The sequence below is a fragment of the Typha latifolia genome, chromosome 7, assembly GCF_019914945.1.
Source record: "Typha latifolia isolate L0001 chromosome 7, TyphaL0001v2, whole genome shotgun sequence".
Lineage (NCBI taxonomy): Eukaryota > Viridiplantae > Streptophyta > Magnoliopsida > Poales > Typhaceae > Typha > Typha latifolia.
The window spans coordinates 13,370,041-13,394,653 of NC_133092.1; the positions used below are offsets into that span (position 1 = coordinate 13,370,041).

The following is a 24,613-nucleotide window of genomic DNA, read 5'->3' on the forward strand; positions in this document are numbered from 1 at the left end:
TCCTTGTTAAAGATAATTTTATTAAATTAGTATTAGTGTCCAAATTGATGTATAAAACTGCCATTGCTAATGTTAGTGGATTTAAATTTTTTTTTATCATATTTATTTGTTGAATAAGTACAAGGCTAAGAATTGCAATTCTATTTTGTTTTCTTTGCTTGTTCCAAATAGAACTATTGTATACAACTTCATCTTTGATGATTTAGTATTTAAGATTCTTGAGTTTCTTGCTCTTCTTTTCCTTTCCCAAAAACTAGTTGCACTTTATAATTTTCTTTTCCCCCTAACTTGATTTTTGTTTTGTATTGTATAATGTTCAAAAATAATTATATATCTGTATGATCATGCAGCCAGAAAAGGTTTCAGATACAACTAAAATTTAATAATGTTGATCTATTATACTTATAATTAATCAAATAGTATCTACTAAGGAGACAAAGATAATAAATGACAATGGCATTGATACTGCCACTTGGACATGATGGAATATTATTGATTTAAAATCTGTCAGTATTTCCTGAACTACTCATACAATCTTGACAATAAATTCCAATATATTCTTGAATAAAAAATTTTCCATTTGTTCTTAGTGATCAGACTCGCAGTATTAATAGTTCACAATAGAGTACTGATTTAAATTGATTAGACCCTTAATAAGTAAATTAGGAAGATGTTTATTAAAATTATAGTAGATTTTTAGTGCTCAATCTCCATTATTTTCTCTTGAAATCTCTTCAGGAAAGAGAGGGGGGGTAGATGAATTTTAATATTTTGAGTAGATGGCATTTAAATTTTAAACTCTCTTCTTCTTACTCCAATTGATTAAGAGGAATTAATGGAGAGACTGCTACATAACAAAACAACCATAAGGAACCATGCAACTCCAGCCAAATAAAAAGCTGGGCTAGATAGGGACTCCTCACCCTTGAGACCACAACACTAAGATACATCTTAGAGAGAGAGAGAGAGACAGAAAGTTAAGTTTTTATTTTTATTTTTAATAGATCGTGAGTCATTATAAAGCTACTCCTCTCTGATATATAAGTTTAAATTTTAAATTTACTAAATATCAACTTTAATATTTAAGAAAGAAACTCGTGATATCTAATAGGATCCGACCACCGGACTATAGTAAAAAAACTAGGTTAATGGCTAATTCTTTTAACTTAGGGCTCTCTCTTTTTATTTTTAATCCAGATCCCAATGCAATCTAACTCCTATGTACTGCAGCCTGCTGCTTTAGTTGTAAGTTGCTGACCTAATTGGCAGTGCTAAGTGGTCCTCCTCCCCTTGTTGTTTTACCTGTGATCAGAGACTACTACTACTACTACTACTTACATGCCTCAGTTAGTAAATATCATGCACTATTGAGTATTGACAATTTCACAACTAGTTAAGTAGCATGGTAAATCTTGCTTGGTTGAATGATGGGCCATAGTAAGTAAGAAACTACAAAATTCCTATCACATTATCTTTTTCAGTAATCTCAATAAGTGTGATTTTGAGCTTAATCTAAGATTTATCAACTAATAATATTGCTAAAGACATGATATATACTATTTATCTATTACTTAATAGCTTAATCTTTTAGATCAATTGATTATCAATATGCTATCAAACTACTTTTTCTTTTATCTGTCTATGTAGTATTAGGGGCTACATATGAAGTGCTAAAGACATAATGTACATTATTGATTTGTTATCTAATTAATAGCTTAAGTATCTAAGAGGACTGTTTATCTAAAGAGTATAGTTAGTATATTTAGTTGAAGAGATAAGGAAGAATTTGCAACTAGAAGCAGCTGGGTAAAAGGAAAGCCAATTCTTTTCCCTTGCAAACTAGAAGTAGAGGATTGATATATTGTTTGTGTGGCTGGCATTCTTTTGATGTAGTAGCTGTGACTAAATTATTTTTTTTAGTAGGCCAGAATGCCTCATATACTGATGCCTCATTAAATGTTATCCATTAACAATGCCATATATTATACATACCATATCCTACAAAGAAACCAACATACTCTGCCTTCTGCCTCCTTCCAATAATAAAACATTCAGAATCTTCAAATCTGGGTAGAAATTGGACCAAGTTTATTTGTCTTTCCAGAGTAGTCCTGTTGATAATGATTGAGTGTGATGAGAGGCACATCATATGCTCAGTGTACCCCCAAATATGATCCCTCTGATCCTCCTTGCAGTCTCTGCAGTTGGCTCATTAAATCCTACCACAGCTCAAAACAACAGGCCATAGAATATATTTCAGCATGTAAAATTTGAAACAAATTTAAGAACATTAAGCTGACAATAGACAAACTGGATGTAATTTAATACTAATGAGTTTGATCTAATAAATTATTGTAGTGGTAGAGACAATCAATAACCTCTCGGAGGTTGACTCATTTCTCTTAATAAGAAAAAAATTAGTAATACAGATAAAAATAGCTACTGTATTCGTGCTGCTCTTGAGTATTATTTTCATTTTAATTGGCAAGCAATTCAAATGTCAAAATTAGAGATAAAAAAGAATAGAACATTCTACAGAAACTTAGGACAAACTACAAGTGTACTTAGTTTAACAAAAAAAATTGTAAGTGTAATATTAATGCAAAAACATACAAAGTTTCAGGGAAAAAAATTCCTCTTAAATGGTGGAAGAAAAGGGTACAGCATGTGTTCCTTCTGCATTGATATGCATGCAATCACATGCATGGTTGCATGGTCCCCTCCACATATGAGCATACCTCTTTTATTAATCTCTTTTCACCAATTCACCCACCCTCCAAGAGAAAAGAAAAGGTGATGCTTGATGACAGAATTATAGAAGGATCTTTAGTAAGAATAAAGGAATAACAGTTACAAAGAAATATAAAAAGAAAAAAAAATTTAAGATTAAATTTTAGTTTAAGTAATTAACCTTTATGTGGTGATCCATATTAAGTTGCAATTTTTAGATAGTCACCAACAGAGATGCAAAAATGATTTAAGTGTCTTCATAAAAGTACAATTTAATTTGAGGATAATAGAAATAGTTTAGAAATTTAGTAACTTGCTTATAATGAAAAAAAATTTGATGCCAATAAATCACATAATTTTAATATTTGTAATATTAATTTTGGATACAAATTTTAACTATTGCATTTTAGTATGGGCCTAAGTTTGAAATTCAATAGGTAAAGTGATGTAGGATTAAATTACAAAGGATAACTGTAATTCTATTGCTGAAAAGAAGGAATAACAGTGAGGTAAAATGAAGAAGAAAAAGAAATTTTTTTATCCAAAGTACAAACCAAAGAGCCACCAAAGCACCACTGGCTCTTGCAGACCTCTGCAACTATGCATGTTTTGCAGCTACTGTCAACTGCCTTTCACCTCACTTTTCTTATTGTTGCCATATCCATTATTACCACTAACCTTGGGCAATGTGAAGAGCCCTCCAATAAATAGCAACTCTTCAACTCCTTCCAGCTCTCCTCTCAATGCTGCCATTTCTATAAACAAGAATTCCTCTCTTATTGCTCATTTATTCGCTTTCCTTCTTCAATTGTTCCCTGGCCTGTGCATTGGAATGTTCTCCTACACCAAAAAGATATCTCCTTTATTTGGCTAGCTGAAGCAGAGCCTGAGAAGAGAGAAAAAAGAAGGAGAAGAAGAACCCACTTTGGATTCTCTTCTTTTGACATTCTGTTTTCTTGCTCTGGTCTCTTCTTTTCCATTTTCTTGAGATCCCAACTGCTGCTTTCCATGGGAATTTTGGTTTTCCTTCCAATGTTGTGAAATTCTTGGGCTTCTCCTCAATGTGAAAACCTTTGTTTAAGAAAAGGTAGAGTAAAAAAAAAGTCCATGGCTTCATCACCTATTGATGGATTCCTTGTTGGGTTCCTTTAGTTTTACTTGTTCACTTTAGTGCTACTTTGCTTATAAGAGGCACAGGAGGAAGAACACAACTCTTGTCTTGCACTCATTTGATCTTCTTTGAGTTAGATACTATGAGGAGGAGGAGTACTACCCAAGCTCTTCTACTACTTCCACTCTTCTTCTTCTTCTTCTTCTATGGCTTCTCTGAGACAGGAGACTCGGTGGCTCCAATGGAAAAGAAGGAGCAAGATGCTCTGTACTCAGTAATTGAAAGCTTTGTTGGTAAATGGTGGAATGGCTCAGGACTTTATCCAGACCCATGTGGATGGACCCCAATACAGGTTATCATCTGGTACCTAAATATCTTTCTTCTCATTTTTTTTTTTCATGTGTGTTCATTTAATTCAGAATTACAAACAGTGTAGAATATTAACTCTGGTAAGTTACTTGAGCTAGAAGTCTAGAAATGTTGGAATATCTCATGGTGGACACATTAAGTTTGATAGTTGAAACTTTTAACCTTCTTTGTACCTTCTTCTTTTGTCCTTTTGAAATCTTTAATTCATGCTAGATTTTTACTCAATAGTAGTTCTGTTAATTTTCAGAAATAGAATTTCCAGAGAGACATTTGTAGTTTAAACCCTCAAGAGTGTTGTGATGCAGGGAGTATCTTGTGATCTTTTTGATGGATTCTGGCACATTACTGTTTTAAACATTGGACCAGTCTTTGAGAACTCCCTAGAATGTGCTCAAGATGCAAAGTTTACTCCTGAGCTCTTTGAGCTCAAGCACCTGAAAAGCCTCTCCTTCTACAATTGCTTCTCTGCCCATCAACCTACAACAATTCCGTCCAGCAACTGGGGGAAGATATCTCAGAGCCTAGAAACATTAGAATTCAGATCAAATGCCGGCCTCACCGGGTCAATACCCGCCAACCTCGGTCAGCTTACAAATCTCCAGTCACTAGTACTAGTGGAAAATGCGCTCACTGGAGAATTGCCCCGCAAACTTGGCGATTTAGTCCACCTTAGGAAGCTCGTGCTCTCAGGAAATCAGTTCACCGGTTTGCTACCGACTTCTCTCGGTAATGATCTGAATGAGCTTTTGATCTTGGACATGAGCAGGAATTCTCTAACTGGTTCTCTGCCTTCATCACTAGGTGGTCTGACTTCACTTCTGAAGCTGGATTTGAGTAACAATCTCTTGCATGGGAGCCTCCCCGATGAGCTTGGAATGCTAAAGAATCTAACACTCTTAGACTTGAGAAACAACAACTTCTCTGGTGGATTAGCTCACTCTCTCCATACCATGGTCTCACTCCAAGATATGATGCTATCCAACAATCCATTAGGTGGTGATCTCAATGGATTTGGGTGGGAGAATCTAGTGAATCTGACCACACTGGACTTGTCCAACATGGGCTTAATTGGAACAATTCCAGAATCCATCACAACCTTAATGAGTCTAAGATTCCTTGCATTGGACAACAACCACCTCTCTGGCAGTGTGCCTCCAAAGCTTGCAGCTTTGCCTTCTCTTACTGCTCTCTACCTCAATGGCAACAACTTGACAGGAAAGCTCGAGTTCCCTGAAGGATTCTATGAGAGGATGGGGAGGAGATTTGCCTCTTGGAACAACCCAAATCTATGTTACAATGCTGTGGCAGTGACTGCAAGACATGTCCCTGTTGGTGTGCAGCAGTGCAAGGATGAGCAGCAACAAGCATCAGTGGAGAATTCAGACCTGAGAAACAAAGTGGATAACAGTAAACCAGATGAGAGCTCAAGCCTCTTGGCCTCCTTCAGTCTCTCAGCTTCCAAAGTCGATGGATTTTGGTGGCTAATTTTTGCTCAAGAAACGGTGGCTGCCTTCCTTCTGGTGATGCTGTTATAGATAATGGACAAAAGAAAAAAAAAATATACATAGTAGATCATACAGAATGCTTGTTGTTCTTTTTTGAAGTTTCTTGTAATGAATCAATGGTGGCAAGGACGATTTACAAGAAATATTCTTAGTATATCTGAAATCCTTGTATTGTTCTAAGTCATTCCAAAATGATTTTAGTAAACATAAGAAAAACCAGAACATTTTCTTCTTCTATATCATAATTTGAAAGAATATTTAGTGGAAGGCTGGTGACTCTGTGCCTCTGTGGGCTATATACTTTTGAGGCACTGACCTTCTGAAACAAATTTAAACTGATTCCATAGTAGAAGAGCATAGGCTTCTTCTGTAACATGGCAGAGCCTATTGCTCTGCATACTGCAAGCAGACTTGCAAGAATAGGCTCACTGCTTGAGGAATATGCTATTTAGTATTTTTCTTGAGTTTTCTCAAAAAGATATTCTCTAATTTTAAAGGCTAAATCTTGCTATTATCAAAATTTAAGAACTTTTTAATAGCTCAAATAACTTTGCAAGAACTTTTTTGAAGTTATAGTTCAGAGGGGCTGGTTAGGTGCTATCATTGGCTGAGAATTAATGAACAAATTCTCCTACTTTAAGCATTACTTGCAGTATCAAAAAAATGGGCTGCCATTACCATCGACCTAAACCATCTCACATCAATCAGAGGTTTTAAACAAAAAGTGGCTGCAGAAGCACTCAATGCTTTGCAGCACATTGATTAGAGCAGTACAATCTATCCTTTTACATGAGACCTGCACCTCTCCTTTGGTGGCTGATATCCTCTGATCTGATGTTCATTAGGATTTCCTCCCATCTAACCTTTTAAATCTCCTTTCAAATCTCTCTCTCCCTCTCTGCAGTTAGTGGATTTGTCTGCTTAGGATGAGCAACAGATGTAATCCACTGCCTTTGATCTTTAAACAAGTTAAAAGAGAACTAGAAGGTTTCATCAACAGGAAAAGAAAAAGAAAACAATTTGGATGCAAATAACCCACATCAACCATCTGAAAAAGCCAAGTTGGATGATGATTTAATTATTAATACTGGTGCCAGTCTTAGCCTAAAAATTAAACCAGAAGTAACAAAATGTTGTTAGCCAACAAGAAATCAAGAAGATGGGGGGCATTTCTCATCATCATATACATAGTTTTATGAATTTAATACACATAAAAATTTAACTGAGAATATGGATGCATTGAAGAGAGAGAGAGAGAGAGAGAGAGAGAGAGAGAGTGGCATAGCCACTAGCAAGTCTTTTGTAAAGAAAAATAAAGGAGATTAGATTAAATTAACTACGACGATTAAAGAATACTTTAATAACAACCAATGTGCATTAGCAAGCAAAGTATCCTAAAGGAAAAGGATGTTACAAGTAAATATTTTTTTAATTATTCCACTAAAGAAATATCTTCTAAGATTCACACGAAAGGTATAAAAAGGAATCAACAACGTATATATATATATATATATATATATATATATATATAATTATATATAGATTTCTCTATTCATATGCCAACGTGGCATCAAATAAATGGAAGAGCTAACACTTTATGAGGGAGGTTGGTCACAAGTCACTCACCAAGGTGCCTCTCTCCCTTTTATTCATGTGCTCACGTGGCATCTTCTATAATAGATGGAGCTCGTGAACCTTTTTAACTAACAATTTTATAGTTTTGATGTGATTCTTTTGGTTGGGATATCCCCAGAATGATGCCAAGATGCCATGTCTCCTCGTACATCCAAATACTTCTGCCAAAATTTAACATGATCTCTATTTTTTTTTTTCCGGTAGTCCAGTAATTGAGTTTTATATATATATCAATCAGGGAGCGCTAATTTTATTATCTAACCTATAATTAAATTATATATATATAATTTTGTTATAAAAAAAGGAGAGTAAGGAGGAAGAGGGGATATGATTCATTGGGGATCACTTGGGTGGATTAAAATTGTCAGAGTCACTCTCATAATTTAGATCAAAACTCTATAGGTAGTATATTATAATATCTCATTAGATTCATGTATAAAATTTTTAAGAATAATTTAATGCACACATTTTAAATATAAATTAGATACATCTATAATTATACTAATATTTTATTATTTAATTGTAAAATATAATAATTATATTGAATAAATTATTTAAAAATTTATATTTAGTTACTAATTATGCATAAGTATATTCATTGTACTAAAAATATTACTTATTTTTAGTATATATATCCAAAAGCCACCAAAATCTTAGGCATTTTTGTATATCAAAAGAAGAACTTATTGAAAAAAAAAATCAACTAATCCTCTCACCCAGTAAACTGAAGATTTATACCCGCACCTAGTATAACAGAATTACCATAATGCCCCTCCGTGGAGAGAGAGAGGACTCCTCTAATGCTCTGATTCCATGGCGATACTTTCGGAATTCGGCGACACGTGCCGAGTTCCTGATGGCCGATGACGCGGTAAAAGAGAGCCCTCCTCTCCCCCACCCTCTCTCTCTCACATCTCCTGCGCTCCTCCTCCTTGCTCTCTCTCTCTCTAGTTTCTCTCTCTTGTTCTACTTGTTTCTCTCTTCGGTTTCTCTCTTCATTCAAAGTCATCTACTTCCATATCTTTTAGCGTTGATCGAGACCCACTTCAGAGAATCGCTTGTTATATCTTATCCTTTCTCTGTTTCGCTTGTTCGGTGAGAGTTGATCGATACCCAGTTCGTTGAATCGCTTGTTATTAGGTTCGTCTTCTTCCTCTGTTTTGATGGTTTTGGGTCGCATCTTGTTGTCACACTATATCTGCAGAGACAATGACGGATACCACCGACGACATTGCTGAGGAGATCTCTTTCCAGGCGTTTGAGGACGACTGCCGCCTTCTTGGAAGCCTCCTCATCGATGTGTTGCATCGAGAGGTCGGTTCCCAGTTCACGGAGAACGTCGAAAGGAAGAGGATCCTCGCTCAGGTTGGTTCCCAGTTCATGCCCAACTTCCCTTTTCAACCTCTCGTCCTTTTGGGTTCTTAAAGCTGCCTCCTTTTGCTTCCCTTGGTGCCTTTGTTTTAGTTTATAATTTGAATCCTCGTTCAGCTTCTTCTTTGTACTTTTAGTTATATCTCTTGGATCAATTTTCTTTTTCAAGCATAGGCATATATCTCATTCGTGTTTTGATGTCTGTACCTTAAAGCTAGAAATTTGGTTTTTTGGTATTCTTCTTCTTTTGTTTTTGGTAGTAATCTTTGTTTTCTTGTCATTTTGTTATGGTAGAGTGCTGTTAACATGAGAGCGGCGGGGATGGAGGACACAGCGGAGTTACTGGAGAAGCAACTGGCGACTGAGATCTCAAGAATGACCCTTGAGGAAGCCTTGGCGCTTGCCCGTGCTTTTAGCCATTACCTTAATCTGATGGGTATTGCAGAAACCCATCACAGGTGCTTTTGATTATTTCTTCACCCACCATTTATTATTTGTTACACGTTTTCATAAATCATCTTCCATCTTTTTCGTACACAAGCTCTTTTGGTCAGATATGTTATCATCCTCACACAACAATGTACTCAATTAGGCCGACATGAGGAGAGTTTTAGCTGTCTTTATTGTGGTTTAATAACAGCCTTTTCTGTAATAGAGCGGAGTTCATTGACTTTGTTGCCTGATGAGCACTTCATGTCACAAATGCATGTCTTACACTCATGTTTTGGTGCAAGTCATCACAACTAAAATGGGGGAAAAGATAATCTAGTTCATTGACTTTGTAGCCCGATGATCACTTCATGTCATGAATGGATGTATTATTTTTTTGAAGCTCCCTCTTGCATCTTGATCTACTTATAGAAGAGAGGTACCAGACTGTGGTACTTCACCTTTGCATCTTCTGAAACTGTTCTGATCTCTACTGCAGGGTCCGTAAGGCCCGTAATGTCGCTCATCTGTCGAAATCTTGTGATGACATATTCAATAAGTTGATACAGAGTGGAGTTCCTCCACAAGAGCTTTATGATACTGTCTGCAAGCAGGTTACTTCTTTTCGTTGTTACTTGCAAGTGGGTCCAATGCTATCATGCATGCAAAGCAAATTAATGTTCTTTGGTTGATGCTGATGCAGGAGGTTGAGATTGTCCTTACAGCACATCCCACTCAAATAAACAGACGCACTCTGCAATATAAACACATCAGAATAGCTGTGAGCAGCTTTCTTACTTTCCTCAAAATGCTAAGGAATTAGTAGACTTCAGTTAAATCTTGATTTTTACTACTATCTAATGTTACGGAATAGTTGCAATTTGTTCCCATTGAGAATACATCCTGTATTGTCTTTTGTCCTTTATTCTATGGATTGAGTCCACATTAAGTTAGCAGAGCTAATACTTTTTGGGTAGTTTTGAAATCTCAATCTAACTTCTGCAAAATTAATAGGAGGACATTCAATTTGATAGACCTGTAAATATGTACGTCGCCTGATCTAAACATCAAGAGTTTAGACTTACTCAATCTATGCATCAAATGATCTGAAAATGAGAACATACAATGTTATCATCCAACTTATATTTTGGAATGATGCAGATCAATTTTCAGATTCTTCTCTTGTTATATCAAAATAGAAGGTTAGATGTAACATTTTTTTTTTATTGTTTGCATGAATGAAACTCTATTAAAGTTTGTTTTATGTACCTTAAGATGTGCAGATCCAAATTGATAGTCTGGAAGTCTTAATCATGTTGATCATAACATTTCAGAATATTATACTTGTACCATCTGATTTTCTAACATCTGCAGTAAGGAGGCCTTTAAAGTCAAAAGTTCCCTTTTGAGTTGTAGATATTTTGGATAGTACTGATGGCTATTTGATATCTTTTCTTCTATACAAATCGTATTTTGCATCTTCTACCTCTGTCTTCTTGTTTTCATTCCTCTGATTATCTTTGTTATTCACTTTCTGTTTTACTAGTTTGTTATCCAAGACTTTCAAACTAATATTCTTCTTATCGCTGTTTCATTTATTATTATAATTAGTTAATTACTAACTGACCTTTTCTGCAGCATTTATTGGAGTTCAATGAACGCCCTGATCTCAATCATGAAGATAAGGAAATGCTGATAGAAGATCTGGTATATTTCAGAAAGAGTTATATAAAACTACAAACCCCTCTTTTATGGTTACCTATACATTTCATTATTCCTGGTAGGTGAGGGAGATCACCTCAATATGGCAGACAGATGAGCTTAGACGTCACAAGCCTACTCCAGTTGACGAAGCTAGGGCTGGTAAACTTTTAATGCTTTTGGCACAGACTTTATGCTTCCTTTATTTCTTGAATGCTGCTTCATTGACCTTCTGTAGGTCTACACATTGTGGAGCAATCACTATGGAAGGCTGTTCCTCACTATCTACGCCGTGTTAGCAATGCTCTAAAGAAGGTCTTCCCCGTTTCATGGACTGGGTTTTAAAACTTCATACCATAAAATGGTTAATCACTGCATTGATTTCTCGTTACCTACAGCATACTGGTAGGCCACTTCCTCTAACATCTACACCAATTAAATTCGGATCTTGGATGGGCGGTGATCGAGATGGAAATCCTAATGTTACAGCAAAGGTGAGGTTTTCTTTCTATAATCTTTGATGAATGTGGAAAATTTTCTATCCAAGTGATGCTAAATTTATTGTCAGTTGCAGAACTTTAAATGCTTTTGGAGCAAACATTAATAGGAAAAAAAAACAAATGTCTGCAATAGAAATTTTTAAATCTGTATTCCAGTGAATGAGTCTGAACTATGAACATGATAATTTGTCATCTGAAATGATCTCGTGCTTCCATGGATAGACTATACCGCCCTCCATTAGGTTCCACATATTCAGATCTGAAAAATTGGTGCGCTGTTTTTTTTTTCTCCCAAGGAAACTAACTCAGACATGCTTACCACTAGAAATTGAGGCTAATATTATTGAGTTAATACCAATTTATTTCAGTGATAGATATGTACAAGAATTGCTGTTCTCTTAGTTGGCCATGAGAAGCATCTGAAAAAAAAAAGACTACTGTTAGATTTATTTATATTATTGTCTGTTAAAACATATTCAAAACAGATTATCAGAACCATAAAAATGGATGAGTAATAATGTCTTACCTATTTTTGCACTTTTTTATCATCATTATTATTATTATTTTCTTTATGCCTGCCTAATGGACCTGACTGAACTCAACAGGCTAAATTCTATTTCACTAGTCATGATAATCTAAATTGGCATGCTTTATTTTGTTGGTGTACCTTTATAATTTTCTGTCACATGTGATGTAGCTTTGTATTAGACCTTATTTTTCATAGCGCTAGTTATATCATAAAAAAACAAGTTTCTTGAAGTGCTTTATGCTGTAGGATAGTACTGTTCCCTGTTTGTGCAATTCAATTTAGTGAAAAATGTTCTGATAAATTTCAGATGCTATGAAGAAAAATGTTCCCTTTATAGGGGAATTTATAGTTTCTTGAGTACTATATTTTCTTGCTAAGTATTATCAGTATCAGCAATGAGAGAAGCTTTGGTTTGACGTACAAATTATGCTATTAAACTTGCTATTGCTGGAAAACATTTATAACATTTTCTCTGTATGAAAATGATCTAAATTACTAGCCTTTGCCTAATAAAGAAGACTGATGAACTTACAATTCCTCTGATGCAGGTGACAAGAGATGTTTCATTGTTGTCACGGTGGATGGCAATAGATCTCTACATCCGAGAAGTTGACAATCTTAGATTTGAACTGTCTATGAACAGATGCAGTAATAAGTTGGCAAGCTTAGCAAATGAAATCTTGCTTAAAGGTTGGTCCATTTGTTTCTCAGTCATTAGTTTATATCTGTGTGAATCTTTTCTTTTCAATTTTGATAAACCAGTGACCGATCATTCACCGTCTTCTGGTCAGCGTATTACTTGGTGTAACGGTTAGCTGATTAGGTTTGTCATGTAAATCCAAGAGGTCATATGTTCAAGTTATGGAAATAGTCTCTTCATTCATGAGAGTAAGGCAGTGGTGCATCTTCCCTCCCTAAACCCTACGTTTTTAATGCATTAGGATGCCCTTTTGCTAACCCTATATAGCTTGGATTAGGTGCTTGTTGCTGCTGTTTCAACAAATTAGTAACAAAGATAGCAGGACAAGGAAAATCAGCTTGTAGGAAATACTATCTGTTATAGTGATCTAATTAACAATATATTGCACAGAAAGAGGAGAAAACACATTGAAAGGTTCCTCAATTAATAAAAGGGTTAATTACATTTACACCCCTTGAATTATACCTAGTTTTTATTGAGACTCCAAACTTTTTTCATTACAATGTTCCCCTTCGCTTTTGGATCTAAGTAAAACAAGAAACGACAGTGATGGAATATGTCAAATGACTAGTATACCCCTTATAAATATAGTAATATATCATGCCATACATGTCTTCTACCTTCGGCCAAGAGCAAAGATTTTTCTTTTCCAGGGAATCCTCCTTTTTCCTTCCCACCAGACTCTCCTCGTTCTGCCCGCAAGCTCCTCCTACCTTTCTTTGCCATCTTTCTTAACCCGGTGGAACCATGGAACCATCTGCAGAGATATTTGCAGTTCATATCTATCTTTACTTGCACCAGGAGACTTGTAGTAGGCAGCCTTGAGATAGGCCACTTCAACACACTTAAATGCGAAAGCAGCAACATCCATTTCCTTGTATCCCGTTTGTATTTGATAGATAGGCCCTGGTTCACTTGAAACTAAGAACTCCCATAATAGAAAAATATCCTTCACACTTTCAACTACAAGAAAAGGATGGACAATTGGACATAACATATATGTCTATCTTTACACTTCGTAGTCAACTTACCAACCCAGGCACACAACATACAAAGAAAACAAAAGAGAAAGAAAAGCCACAAACTCAACCTCACAAAGGTCATGATTTTGTAACTATGAAAGTAATGAAGTTCCTAACTCAAAAAGGTCTCAAAACGATCAATTTAAAACCCGGTCAACTACAGCTGCAAAGTCGAATCATTTAAAACAATGTGCACGCTTTTGCAACAACCTTTGTTGGGAGCAAAATGAATGGAACCAACAAACCCAACCGACCTCACTTTTCAATTCCCAGTTTTAATAAGATGAATGCCTCAATCTCCACTCACAGCAACAAACTTCGTGAACTTAAGCTCTCCGAAGTCCGCACTGTCGTCGACGTCATTGCCGCAATTGCCATCATGATCGGCAATGGAAAGGAGGGAAGGTAAATGAAAGAAGAGAAGAGAGGGAAACAAAGGAAAGGAAAGAAAGGAGAGAATGGCATTTCTATCAACATATCCTCAGTATTTTGCTTTTCAGATTGATGGAAGACATTGAATTAAATTCATATTTTAGGGGGGACATTGTAACGAAATTTTTTTTAACAGATCTCTATGAAAATCAGATATAGTTAAGGGGGTGTAAATATAATTAACCCCTACTAAATTTTGATTTTATTATTACATGACTTAGTTCTCAATACTAAAATGTATCTATTTGGAAACAAAAAGAGTACATAGAAGGATTTGTTAGAATTAAGGGGTCAAGTAGTGCTACTTATGTAAATTTAGTAATTTACCAAAAGATTCTTCTACCAAATAAAAAGAATTCTTAATCTAGGGGGAGCCGTGGCCCCCCGGATATACATGGCTACACCAATGATTGTGTTCAGACTGTTCAGACCCCAACATTATCCTTACCATAGTAACTGATATATTCTGACCACAAAGATCACCTAATGAACATAAATTCATCAGGATCATGAGTATCTTTACCTTATATAACTGTCAGGGACCAGATTCAAATTGCAATATAACATACTGGAGAATGTTAAAGGGCCCCTAATATAGAAAATTTATGATGTTGAAAGGGTCCTTCCTATTTTCGCACTACTGAAATTACAAGTATTTACCAAGAGAGCCAAAATAAGCCCCATTTCATCCTGGTTCTAAGATATGAATGTTTGGTATAGTAAATCAAGAACTGTCTGGGCACCATCCTGAAATGGCGACAAGTTAAGGAAGTCTGAATTATTGAGAGTTTTTCACCTTATTATTATTCCCAGTGGTAGAGCTAATGCACATCCGATCTACTCTCCTTATTCATACTTGCAGTTATAGAGATCATCCTAGGGATAATGAAGATATAATATACTTGTGGGCTACATTCAAAAGAAATTTCTTGAATGCATGTGCCACATTTGGTACAGTTTTCATTCAAACATATTATATATCACTACATATTTCCTTTGCTCATTAATTGTTCTTGTAGCAAAGCCTCAATCAATCAAGATTCTAACCTCAGAAAATTAGGAGTACAGAGCAATGGAAAATGTCAGCCAATTATAACTCATGTTCCTATGGAGGTTAATTCAGCAGTGTGTTGATTTATAGTTTATTAAAGTACAAACCTTCTTTTGAGCAAAAGAATTAATGAATTTGCTCTTAATTAGTATTTATATCAATCAAGACTTAAAAGTGCTATCAATACTAGAACTCTGTGACGTCAACTGTCCTGAAGTGCTATTCTCAGAAGAATGCATTATTGGCAATCCTTTAACATCTAAAAGCTTGCTTAGGTCTTAAATTACTTAATGTTAAGACTTTACTTCTTCCATCCATATCCTTATCAGTGAAAGATATTTTGAGCAACATATTTACTCAAATTTCTGCTTTTATTAAGTTATACAGATCCACTAAGTCATGTTTAGCTGTAACGGTGCGATTCAAATAATTTCTGTAGAGTCAGCACCTGAGGATCGGCATTCTGAAAGCTGGAATCAGACGATAACTCGAAACCATGCAAAGCATTATAATCAGCAAACCTCAGCATTGCCAGCACAGCTTCCAGCTGGTGCTGATCTTCCTTCCTGTACAGGTAGGTCTATATTTCTTACCATCTTAAATTATGTACTATAGACTGCTACATATTTTGTGGAATCCTGCAAATTGTAGTTACTATTTATTTTTTTCTCATTCAATGACCTTTTGAGAATTATTAATACTGTAGCATATAATAATCAACTTTCATCCTTTACAGGTATGATTTTGCTTTTACCTTTTCAAGTACATATTTGTTTGCTTGTTGTCAGCCATGAGAATAGTGCTTTATCATCTGTATAGGATTATAGAGGGCCTATTAAAAAAATTTTGGAAGTCCTTGTCAGGACCCTAGCTTGCAAAATTCATCTTTTTTCCATATATATCTTGCCCTATCTAATTAAAAGAACCACTCTTTTATATAGCTTGACCCTTCTTGATAGTCCAAGACTTGTCCTTGATCACTTCCTAATAAAGGCAATAAAGTATAATAAATATATTTTCTTGGTTAATTAACAGTGAGAGTGGATGGAAGAGCCGTATATGGCTTTTCACTTTGCTAATCAGCATACATGACCAATAAGGGAAAGACACAATCTCACATCTCACAAATAATTTCATGATCTGGCAACGAATAATCATGTGATATAAAAGCTCCTTAATTATAGCCCTTTAATTCTCATCTCAAATTGCAAATGGACTACTCTAAAAATGTTGATAACTATTTGAACAATCATCTGACATGCATGCTGATTGCTGTAATGTTATCTCAAATTGCCTACATAATTCACTAGTGCCAAAATGATAAAGCAAATTATTTTTGAATATGAAATGAAAAGTTTCTTAAGTATCAACTTGTTCTTTCACTGTCGATACTTTGATAAGACAGAAACTTTATGTGTATGCCTATTGTAGAGTATGGAAATAATTGTATGCGACGATAGTTTGCTGGAACTTGACACACTTTTAGCTATATAAACCACCATTTGGTTTTATGCTCCTGGTCCTTATCACATTGATGAGTTTCTAATTGGGTCTCTTAAAAGTTTCTATTTAATGATTTGTGCAATTTCTTAATCTACATAATTGCTGCCAAGTATCTGGATATTGTTCCTTTATCTCCTTATCTCTTCTGACCATGAGTTTTGTTACTCATGTAGAATGCAATGATGGTTCTCCATATAGGATACTAGAATTCCCTGGCAATATTAGTCACCAGGTAACAGATCAGAAAGCTTTTTACATCTCATAATACATGCATCATTTTTTAAATTAAACTAACCATTGTTATCTCATATCATAATCCCACTTGCCTTCAAAATTTTACTCCAGGTATCTGGTAATTTACTTTGCCTTGCATGCTCTGTGACTGCAGAGTGATCAGGATTCTTCATCTTCATTAAGAAGACGTGAAGATGGGACAGTCTGTCAAGACAACAATTATTTGCCTCAGAGTCCTCGGTCATCCTTAACCGGGTCGTCTAAAATAAGTAAGTCAAGTTCTAGTCAACTTCTTGCTCAGAGGAAGATATTTGCAGAATCTCAGGTTGGCAGATCAAGCTTCAGGAAACTTCTCGAGCCTAGTTCACTTCAATATCCTGGCATTGCTCCATATAGAATTGTTCTTGGGAATGTCAAAGATAAGGTTAGTTTCTCTCTTCTGGCTGTAATTTTCTGCAACAATTTTTCACGATGACCACTTGACAAGTAATTCAAGGAGACTTGGACTCCTGATCATCATGCCGTAACTTATTCATGATAGGGCGACATAAGGTCCTAACAATTTATTGTTATGCTTGTTAAGTTATTATATTACATGTCTAACATACATTTGACATCAGCTTATGAAGACACGGAGAAGGCTGGAACTCCTCCTTGAGGATCTTCCTTGTGAACAAGATCCCATGGAATACTATGAGATGACAGATCAACTGCTGGAACCATTACTCTTGTGTTATGAATCCTTGGTAAAGTCATTTGTCAAAGTATATATGGAACGTCAGTAGAAGCAATCTAGTAGAACTGTTTTCAATGTTTAGTAATAATTTATGTTTATGGATATCTACTGACATTTTAATAAATGTCTCATGAAGCAATCATGTGGGTCTACCGTACTTGCTGATGGGCGCTTAGCAGATCTAATACGAAGGGTTGCTACCTTTGGCATGGTCTTAATGAAGCTTGATCTGCGGCAGGTATGACTGGTTATTATTATTGTTGGAATTGCAACTTCTACAAAATTTGATGATCATGAAGTTGATTTCTCTTATTAATTTTGATTTCACAGGAGTCAGCTCGACATGCTGAAACACTGGATGCTATTACAACATACCTAGATATGGGTGTTTATAGTGAGTGGGATGAAGAAAAAAAGCTGGAATTTTTGACTAGAGAGCTGAAAGGAAAGAGACCTCTAGTACCCCCAAGTATAGAGGTTAGATTTTACTCGCGTGAACATCCACTATTTCATGGTTCATTCTACTCAATCAGTTTCTGTAATTTGTTAAACCTGTATATCAAGTGTCATCACCATCCTAGACATGGAGTTGGCTGGAGTACAAGGATGAGAAACCTTCAAATAATTAACAGATCTGTACATCCAGCTCTTAACTTCACATTGACCCCTTGAAAGTTAGTGCCATATTCCTGGCCAAAACAAAAAAAGTTGCTTACCATGAAAGTATGCAACAGCTAATATTAGTCTACTTTGTTAAGCCTTATGCAAATATCTATATGTTTTTTATCAATCACACCCCTTTTTGTACTCTATTTTTCACTTTTGTCCATATCATGCTTTCGCAATTTCTACTTCTGATGCCTCTGTAAGTAGTTTAGCATTATTTCATTGCTTTTATTCAGCCAAAACTTTTTCACCTCATTTTGAACTCTGTAGGTGTCTGCTGATGTGAAGGAGGTTCTTGATACTTGTCGAGTAGCAGCTGAATTGGGCAGTGACTCACTTGGAGCATATGTGATTTCAATGGCCTCTAATGTATGTCTTGTACTGTTTATGTAATTATTTGAACTAGAAGTATTAGCACATAAATATAAAAGATTCTTCTTCATTCCTAGTTACTTTGTTTGGTTGATACTTGATACCATGTATTATGTCCTAAATTTCAAGATATATCGTTGTTCTGTATATTTTAGGCCAGCGATGTCCTTGCTGTGGAGCTTTTGCAGAAAGATGCTAGACTTTCTGTAAGTGGGGAGCTTGGAAGACCATGTCCAGGGGGAACGTAAGATGCTTACCTTTTGAGGAAAATCTGAACATGATTATATTGGAAATTTGGAATTATATACAATACAAATTTAATAGTTATTTTCACTGTTTGTGACAATCATGTCTTAATTGATGCACAGTTGCAGAGCAAAACAAGAATCTAAGAATTATAAAATTTTCATGAAAGAAAGTATTGAAAAATTATTAAGAAAGTAGAGTGCACACTGTTTAACAATTAATTCATTATCTTGATCTTTATAATTATCATATCTACTGTACTTGAGCAGTTGAGCCTTGGTCATTAATGGTTAGTTTCTATATCAAAAAGATTTTCTAGGTGTATCATAGAATAGGATGAGTTGCAAACTGTGTGTTTGTACCACAGATAGTTAATTTCTATTGCAGCATCTGATGAACATGCACCATTGTGCAAGAATATATATGTATAATCGGTTTTTTAATTTTTGAAACAGGTTAAGAGTTGTCCCATTGTTTGAAACTGTGAAAGATTTAAGAGGAGCTGGCTCTGTAATCAGGAAATTATTGTCAATTGACTGGTATAGAGAGCATATCATAAGGAACCATAATGGGCACCAAGAGGTATTGCAATTATAAAAATTGTTTCTCTCTCTGTACTTGTTACTTCAATTAAACTCTGGAATTGGCAACAGGTCATGGTTGGTTACTCAGACTCTGGCAAGGACGCCGGGCGTTTTGCAGCAGCATGGGAATTGTACAAGGCTCAAGAGGATGTTGTTACTGCCTGCAATGAGTATGGGATCAAAGTCACACTCTTCCATGGGCGTGGTGGTAGTATTGGTCGTGGTGGCGGTCCGACATATCTTGCCATACAGTCACAGCCTCCTGGTTCTGTAATGGTAAGTCCATGATTCAGCGATTTGGTCTCCATATCCAGATATATATTTTTTTCTCAAAAAGGTAAAATCGGAAAGGAGAAAAAAATGAAGCCAGTGCTCTTTTGTGAGATGATTAGCTTACCTATATGGGTAATTACTACATGCTTGATTTCTTCTTTCCAGTTTGCAGTTTTCTTCCGTTACGTCTACATGCATAGCTTTTTCTTACTTAATTGTAAACCATTAAACAATGGTAACTAGCTATTAATCTTGCATATATTTTTTCACCTTTTTGCCTATTATGGGTTTCTCCCACTTTAACCCTGAAATACTCTTAACTTCTACTAAATCATCAGCAATTGTGTATGTAATTGTATCTCCATCCATTTCAGCCATGATATTTTATAATTTTTTTGTTGAATGGTCAGTCCGTCATTTAGTTCCTCTAACGATTTCCTCTGTATAAAATCTGTTATTGTGTTTTTTCCTGTTCTTGGCAATCTAAAGCTCTTTAGGTCATAGCTCATTTATTTTTCTGCTTATGATATTTGTTCTATTTCCTAAGAATGATTTGTATTTCCTTGAATAAATATAACATCATGGTCGTGAACTATTGAAAGCTACCAATTCTGCTGCCAGGGAACTCTCCGATCAACTGAGCAAGGTGAGATGGTCCAGGCCAAGTTTGGATTGCCTCAAACAGCAGTAAGGCAGCTCGAGATCTACACCACAGCTGTACTTCTGTCAACAATGCGCCCCCCGCTCCCTCCTAGAGAAGAGAAGTGGCGTTGCGTCATGGAAGAGATATCCAAAACGAGCTGCAACCACTACCGGAGCATCGTATACAATAACCCAGAGTTCATAAGCTACTTCCATGAGGCCACTCCTCAGGCTGAGCTTGGCTTCCTAAATATCGGAAGTCGGCCAACGAGGAGGAAGGCTTCCACTGGCATTGGACACCTTCGAGCTATCCCTTGGATCTTTGCATGGACTCAGACTCGGTTTGTCCTCCCTGCATGGCTCGGCATTGGAGCTGGCCTTAAAGATGCATGTGATAAAGGATACCAAGAGGACTTGCAAGCCATGTACAAGGAGTGGCCTTTCTTCCAGTCCATTATAGATCTTATTGAAATGGTGCTTGCCAAGGCTGACATTCCAATAGCAAAACATTATGATCAAGTGCTTGTATCAGAGAGCAGAAGGGCCCTTGGCACGGAGCTGAGAAATAACTTACTGATGACAGAGGACTATGTATTGGTTGTCAGTGGACACGAGAAACTTTCAGAGAACAACCGCAGTCTGAGGCGGCTAATCGAGAGCAGGCTACCGTACTTAAATCCGATGAACATGCTGCAAGTCGAGATATTGAGGAGATTGAGGCGTGATGAGGATAACCATAAACTTAGAGATGCACTGCTCATTACTATAAATGGAATTGCAGCTGGCATGAGAAATACTGGTTGATGTACTAGAGTATTGAGGTCATTATTTTCTTTTTATGTTCACACATTTGTTTTGAAGCACTCTGGAGGAATCTAAAGTATAATTTTCACTGCTGAAATTAATGATTATCTGTATTATATTGTGATGAACAATCTCCAAATTTTGGAATGCAGTCAAGTCTAGTGTTGAGTTCTTAGATGAATCAATATGAATATGTAAGTTGTATACTCAGCTGGGTTATGGCTGTTTAGGGCCATCCACAATGTGTGCACAGACTGAGTGCTTTATTATGGACATAACCTGAAACCTTCAAAGACCTGTTTCTAATTTGTAATGCTGGTATTCTCGAGGCATCGCCTGTGTTGTATTTTACTTTGATCTATCTGCTTCAATTCAGATGCTTCAGGTATCATTATATTTTGCCTACACCTTCAAACATGTTCTTTAGTGGACTTGCTAGTTTAACTGCATTAGATTCTGATTAAGGCACCAAGTATTCAGCATTTAGGCCTTGACACAATTTTCTTCGACACTTGATTTCGACTTAGAAAAGAGCAAATAATTAGGAAGTGCACCGGACACAAAGACTGCAAGAGAAGGTAATTTACTCTGTTCTTTCATAAAATTTATGGTACAAACTGACACCATTGACATAGCTATATATAGCTAGAAAAGTAAAAACAAAGTGCAAAATCCACAAGACTGCACATCCTGGAGATGGCAGAGGATGTTTGCATAATTATATAAGACAAGTCACAATATTAGCTTTCTAAACTGCGGTCTGAGTCTGACTGTTTTTGTGGATTTAATCCATTATTCATTCTTGCACGGGCTTCCGCAAACATCCTCTGCTGCTCGGCCAACGCTTCTTCCTCTGTCATCTCTATGCCAGTAAACTTGCCACCTTTAGGAGAATCCTGTTGAATGCACATTTAAGACGAATCAAGAATAAAGCATGCAGGAGAAAAATAACACAAGAATGATAAAAAAAATTGGATGTAAACACACCAGAGTGTCCATCTTGTGTTGTTCATAAGCAGCACAGACCTCCTGAATGTACTCGCCAAAACCGAGAACCTGAGAGTATTGTTAATCACTTCAATATAAATGTAAGAAAAAGAGAGGAGCTTGCCATCTCTTTTTGGGCAGGCACAATCTACTTTGTATGAATCTTTGCTGGTTGCACAATAGTATGATGAAAAATTCAAACTTCAACCATCCGTACTTGTAATGGGTAGTGCTTTAAAGAAGGATGGTAGGTTGCTACAAATATCTATGGTAACACCCAGAAATATACTAGGACATGCCAATATGCGACTCGATAGTATTAACAAATCAAAATTCAGATCTAATGAACAAGAAAATGCACAAAACTTCACCATATGGTGCAAGATTATCAATGGTCACCATAAACAGGAAAAAAGAGAAGAAAGAATAAATGTTCCCATTGCCTGTTAGGACTAGTATATTAAACTTGTCAGCTCCAATATGGTTCATACCACCAGCATTCAGCTGCCATAATAGTTTGATCATTGCAGCAAAATGAAAAGAGTTATAAATCTTTTTCCAACTCAAACAAGAGCACATGACTTCTTTAATCTCCAGCCATGAGTTCCAATTCATTAATTATAATATTAGCTGCCAAAATACTGAGGCGTCCAAAATGTCATGTTCTTAGATAAACTAAGCACCAAGGAGTTGACAGTAGTAAAGTGGCGGCAGAATATGTTCAAATGAATAGGAACCTTAAATCAGTAAGCATGTGCCACAGGTAACTGACCTCTAAAGCTTTAATGACATGCTCAGGGGCAATTGTTCTTTTGTCCTCCCGATTACACACGTCATTGGACTCCGAAGAAACAAGGTTGATGAATTCTGCCAATAATATAGGATGGAGAATATTAATCAGTATAACAATATGAGAGGAGGAAAGAGAGAGCTGTTTAAACTTTTAAGTGCACATAGAATCAGAGGTGCGTTTTGTTTCAGAGGGAGGAGAATGGGTTACTCATTTAAGATGATAATCATACACATGAAACATCAAAGTGACATTTCTTAATAATGCCAGAAGGAACTGTATAATAACCATAGCAAGGTGTGTGATATGTTCTTACCTACGCAGCATTCAACAAGAAGATCTTGAGCATCTCTAGCTACACGAACATCGGGAGGCAGCATCTCCTTAATAATCTTAAACATAGTGGCTGAAAAGTAGTTATAATTACAAATAAGTTACATTTAAGAGAAAAGCCAATTCAGGGAACATCAAACACCAAATTCCATCAACTAGATCGTGCAGGTTCAATCTGATGACGTTTCCAGTAAATTTCATTCAATTTCATCACTACGCTTGGGCATTTTCATATTTAAGTTTTAACAAATTAGAAGCATGCTTAGAATAGCTTGATGCAGCTTGTTTAGTCTTTAGAGGTCTCTTATATTATTGATAGGAAGCTAATATTTTACCTTTTAACAAATTAGCTTCTATAATGATCTCATGTTCATATCTGCACCTTCAAAGAGTCTGAGAGTTTGCCTGTCGCAATATCATCATTTGACAGGATACTCATTAGTGAGATATATTAGATGTTGATCACACATATCTTCCTTGCCATACTTCTCAAAAATAGCGGTAATCAAGTAATATTGCAAAATCCACCGACATAAAGTTTGAGCATGCAAGTAGCAAGTGATACATTCTCCCTTGCTATTATCTATTTATTTGCATTACAATTGGACTTCTATGCTAATTTCACTCATAACCTAATCCAGTCAAATCAATCCTTATCAAACAGAAAATTAAAAGAAATCCATGCATGCTCCATCCGAATCTTTGCAAAGTGAACTAGGATATCTTTAAGGCAGAATAAACTACGTATGTATCAAATCCACAGGATAAGCTACATAAACACGAGATAATCGTTTTTTGAGTTAAAAATCGCACCTTTCGGAAGGGAAACATCCTCCTTTGATTTCCCGACAATGTCCATCGGCTCCATGACTCCAATAATACTAAAATATTGATCGAGATCTGATACTTCGTGCCCTAGCAGGATCCCGGACTGGTGCAAGACTCCTTAGCAAGACGAAAAAAATTGGGGAAAGTTGCGAGACGCAAGAAAGGGGGCGACGAGGTGGAAGCGTGCACGACCCAATTGATCAAACGATGGCGAATTCGAAGGATTCGAAGCAGGAGAAATCTCGGAAACTAGAAGGGGAGGACGACTCCGGAGCCTTAAAATTACTTATTTAAAAAGGAAAACTAGGTTTCGGTCTTACGTGGCAGTACTTTCGGACTAGATTTTATCTACTGGGTCAAAGTTTCGATGTGCAGACAAATTGCATATAATACCTTGGATTTATAGTTATTTATGACGAAGGGTTTGGATCTCTACGCACCCTTGTAAGGGTAGTTTGGTTTTTATTTTATTTTATCCTGTTAGATTAATAAGTATGTAAATACCGAAAAAGGAGGGTTTGCTTCAGCAA

At 36.1% G+C, this 24,613-nt stretch overlaps 3 protein-coding genes across 7 annotated transcripts; 2 read left to right on the forward strand and 1 right to left on the reverse strand.

Annotated features, from left to right (window-relative positions):
* Positions 1-3,221: 3,221 nt before the first annotated feature.
* On the forward strand, positions 3,222-5,895 carry LOC140791811 (uncharacterized). Of its 3 annotated transcripts, XM_073142470.1 has the most exons (3): positions 3,222-4,193; positions 4,516-4,936; positions 5,012-5,895. In XM_073142470.1, the coding sequence occupies exons 1-3, from the start codon at positions 3,984-3,986 to the stop codon at positions 5,743-5,745; spliced, it is 1,365 nt and encodes a 454-aa protein (XP_072998571.1). In that variant the 5' UTR covers positions 3,222-3,983; the 3' UTR covers positions 5,746-5,895. The 3 variants fall into 3 exon arrangements, with proteins under 3 accessions (XP_072998571.1, XP_072998570.1, XP_072998572.1); XM_073142469.1 differs by having other exon boundaries at positions 4,516-5,895; XM_073142471.1 differs by having other exon boundaries at positions 3,999-4,204; positions 4,516-5,895.
* Positions 5,896-8,303: 2,408 nt separating this feature from the next.
* Positions 8,304-21,496, forward strand: LOC140792502 (phosphoenolpyruvate carboxylase 4). Of its 2 annotated transcripts, none has more exons than XM_073143546.1 (21): positions 8,304-8,445; positions 8,555-8,715; positions 9,016-9,179; positions 9,650-9,764; positions 9,854-9,931; positions 10,789-10,857; positions 10,935-11,013; positions 11,090-11,166; positions 11,250-11,345; positions 12,429-12,570; positions 15,525-15,659; positions 16,762-16,820; positions 16,977-17,246; positions 17,443-17,568; positions 17,695-17,796; positions 17,889-18,035; positions 18,495-18,593; positions 18,752-18,840; positions 19,298-19,424; positions 19,496-19,702; positions 20,321-21,496. In XM_073143546.1, exons 2-21 carry the CDS (start codon positions 8,560-8,562, stop codon positions 21,143-21,145), a joined length of 3,162 nt encoding a protein of 1,053 aa, XP_072999647.1. In that variant the 5' UTR covers positions 8,304-8,445; positions 8,555-8,559; the 3' UTR covers positions 21,146-21,496. The 2 variants fall into 2 exon arrangements, with proteins under 2 accessions (XP_072999647.1, XP_072999648.1); XM_073143547.1 differs by having other exon boundaries at positions 8,344-8,490.
* A 216-nt stretch (positions 21,497-21,712) lies between these two features.
* LOC140791863 (protein Dr1 homolog) lies at positions 21,713-24,401 on the reverse strand. Of its 2 annotated transcripts, XM_073142553.1 has the most exons (6): positions 24,069-24,401; positions 23,591-23,660; positions 23,239-23,328; positions 22,905-22,999; positions 22,133-22,201; positions 21,713-22,041 (listed from the first exon to the last, which is right to left on the reverse strand). In XM_073142553.1, the coding sequence occupies exons 3-6, from the start codon at positions 23,321-23,323 to the stop codon at positions 21,886-21,888; spliced, it is 405 nt and encodes a 134-aa protein (XP_072998654.1). In that variant the 5' UTR covers positions 23,324-23,328; positions 23,591-23,660; positions 24,069-24,401; the 3' UTR covers positions 21,713-21,885. The 2 variants fall into 2 exon arrangements, with proteins under 2 accessions (XP_072998654.1, XP_072998653.1); XM_073142552.1 differs by lacking the exon at positions 23,591-23,660.
* Positions 24,402-24,613: the final 212 nt, after the last annotated feature.

What these genes read in the sequence shown, in the direction of transcription:
- LOC140791811 (XM_073142469.1), top strand. Translation starts at nt 3,984, where the DNA reads ATGAGGAGGAGGAGTACTACCCAAGCTCTTCTACTACTTCCACTCTTC. An exon ending in GTGGATGGACCCCAATACAG is followed by an intron (nt 4,194 to 4,515) that starts GTTATCATCTGG and finishes GTTGTGATGCAG; the next exon opens with GGAGTATCTTGTGATCTTTT.
- LOC140792502 (XM_073143546.1), top strand. Translation starts at nt 8,560, where the DNA reads ATGACGGATACCACCGACGACATTGCTGAGGAGATCTCTTTCCAGGCG. An exon ending in ATCCTAATGTTACAGCAAAG is followed by an intron (nt 11,346 to 12,428) that starts GTGAGGTTTTCT and finishes CCTCTGATGCAG; the next exon opens with GTGACAAGAGATGTTTCATT. An exon ending in TGATCTTCCTTCCTGTACAG is followed by an intron (nt 15,660 to 16,761) that starts GTAGGTCTATAT and finishes TTACTCATGTAG; the next exon opens with AATGCAATGATGGTTCTCCA.
- LOC140791863 (XM_073142552.1), bottom strand. Translation starts at nt 24,123, where the DNA reads ATGGAGCCGATGGACATTGTCGGGAAATCAAAGGAGGATGTTTCCCTT. An exon ending in GGATGTTTCCCTTCCGAAAG is followed by an intron (nt 23,329 to 24,068) that starts GTGCGATTTTTA and finishes ACTACTTTTCAG; the next exon opens with CCACTATGTTTAAGATTATT. An exon ending in TCTTGTTGAATGCTGCGTAG is followed by an intron (nt 23,000 to 23,238) that starts GTAAGAACATAT and finishes TATTATTGGCAG; the next exon opens with AATTCATCAACCTTGTTTCT.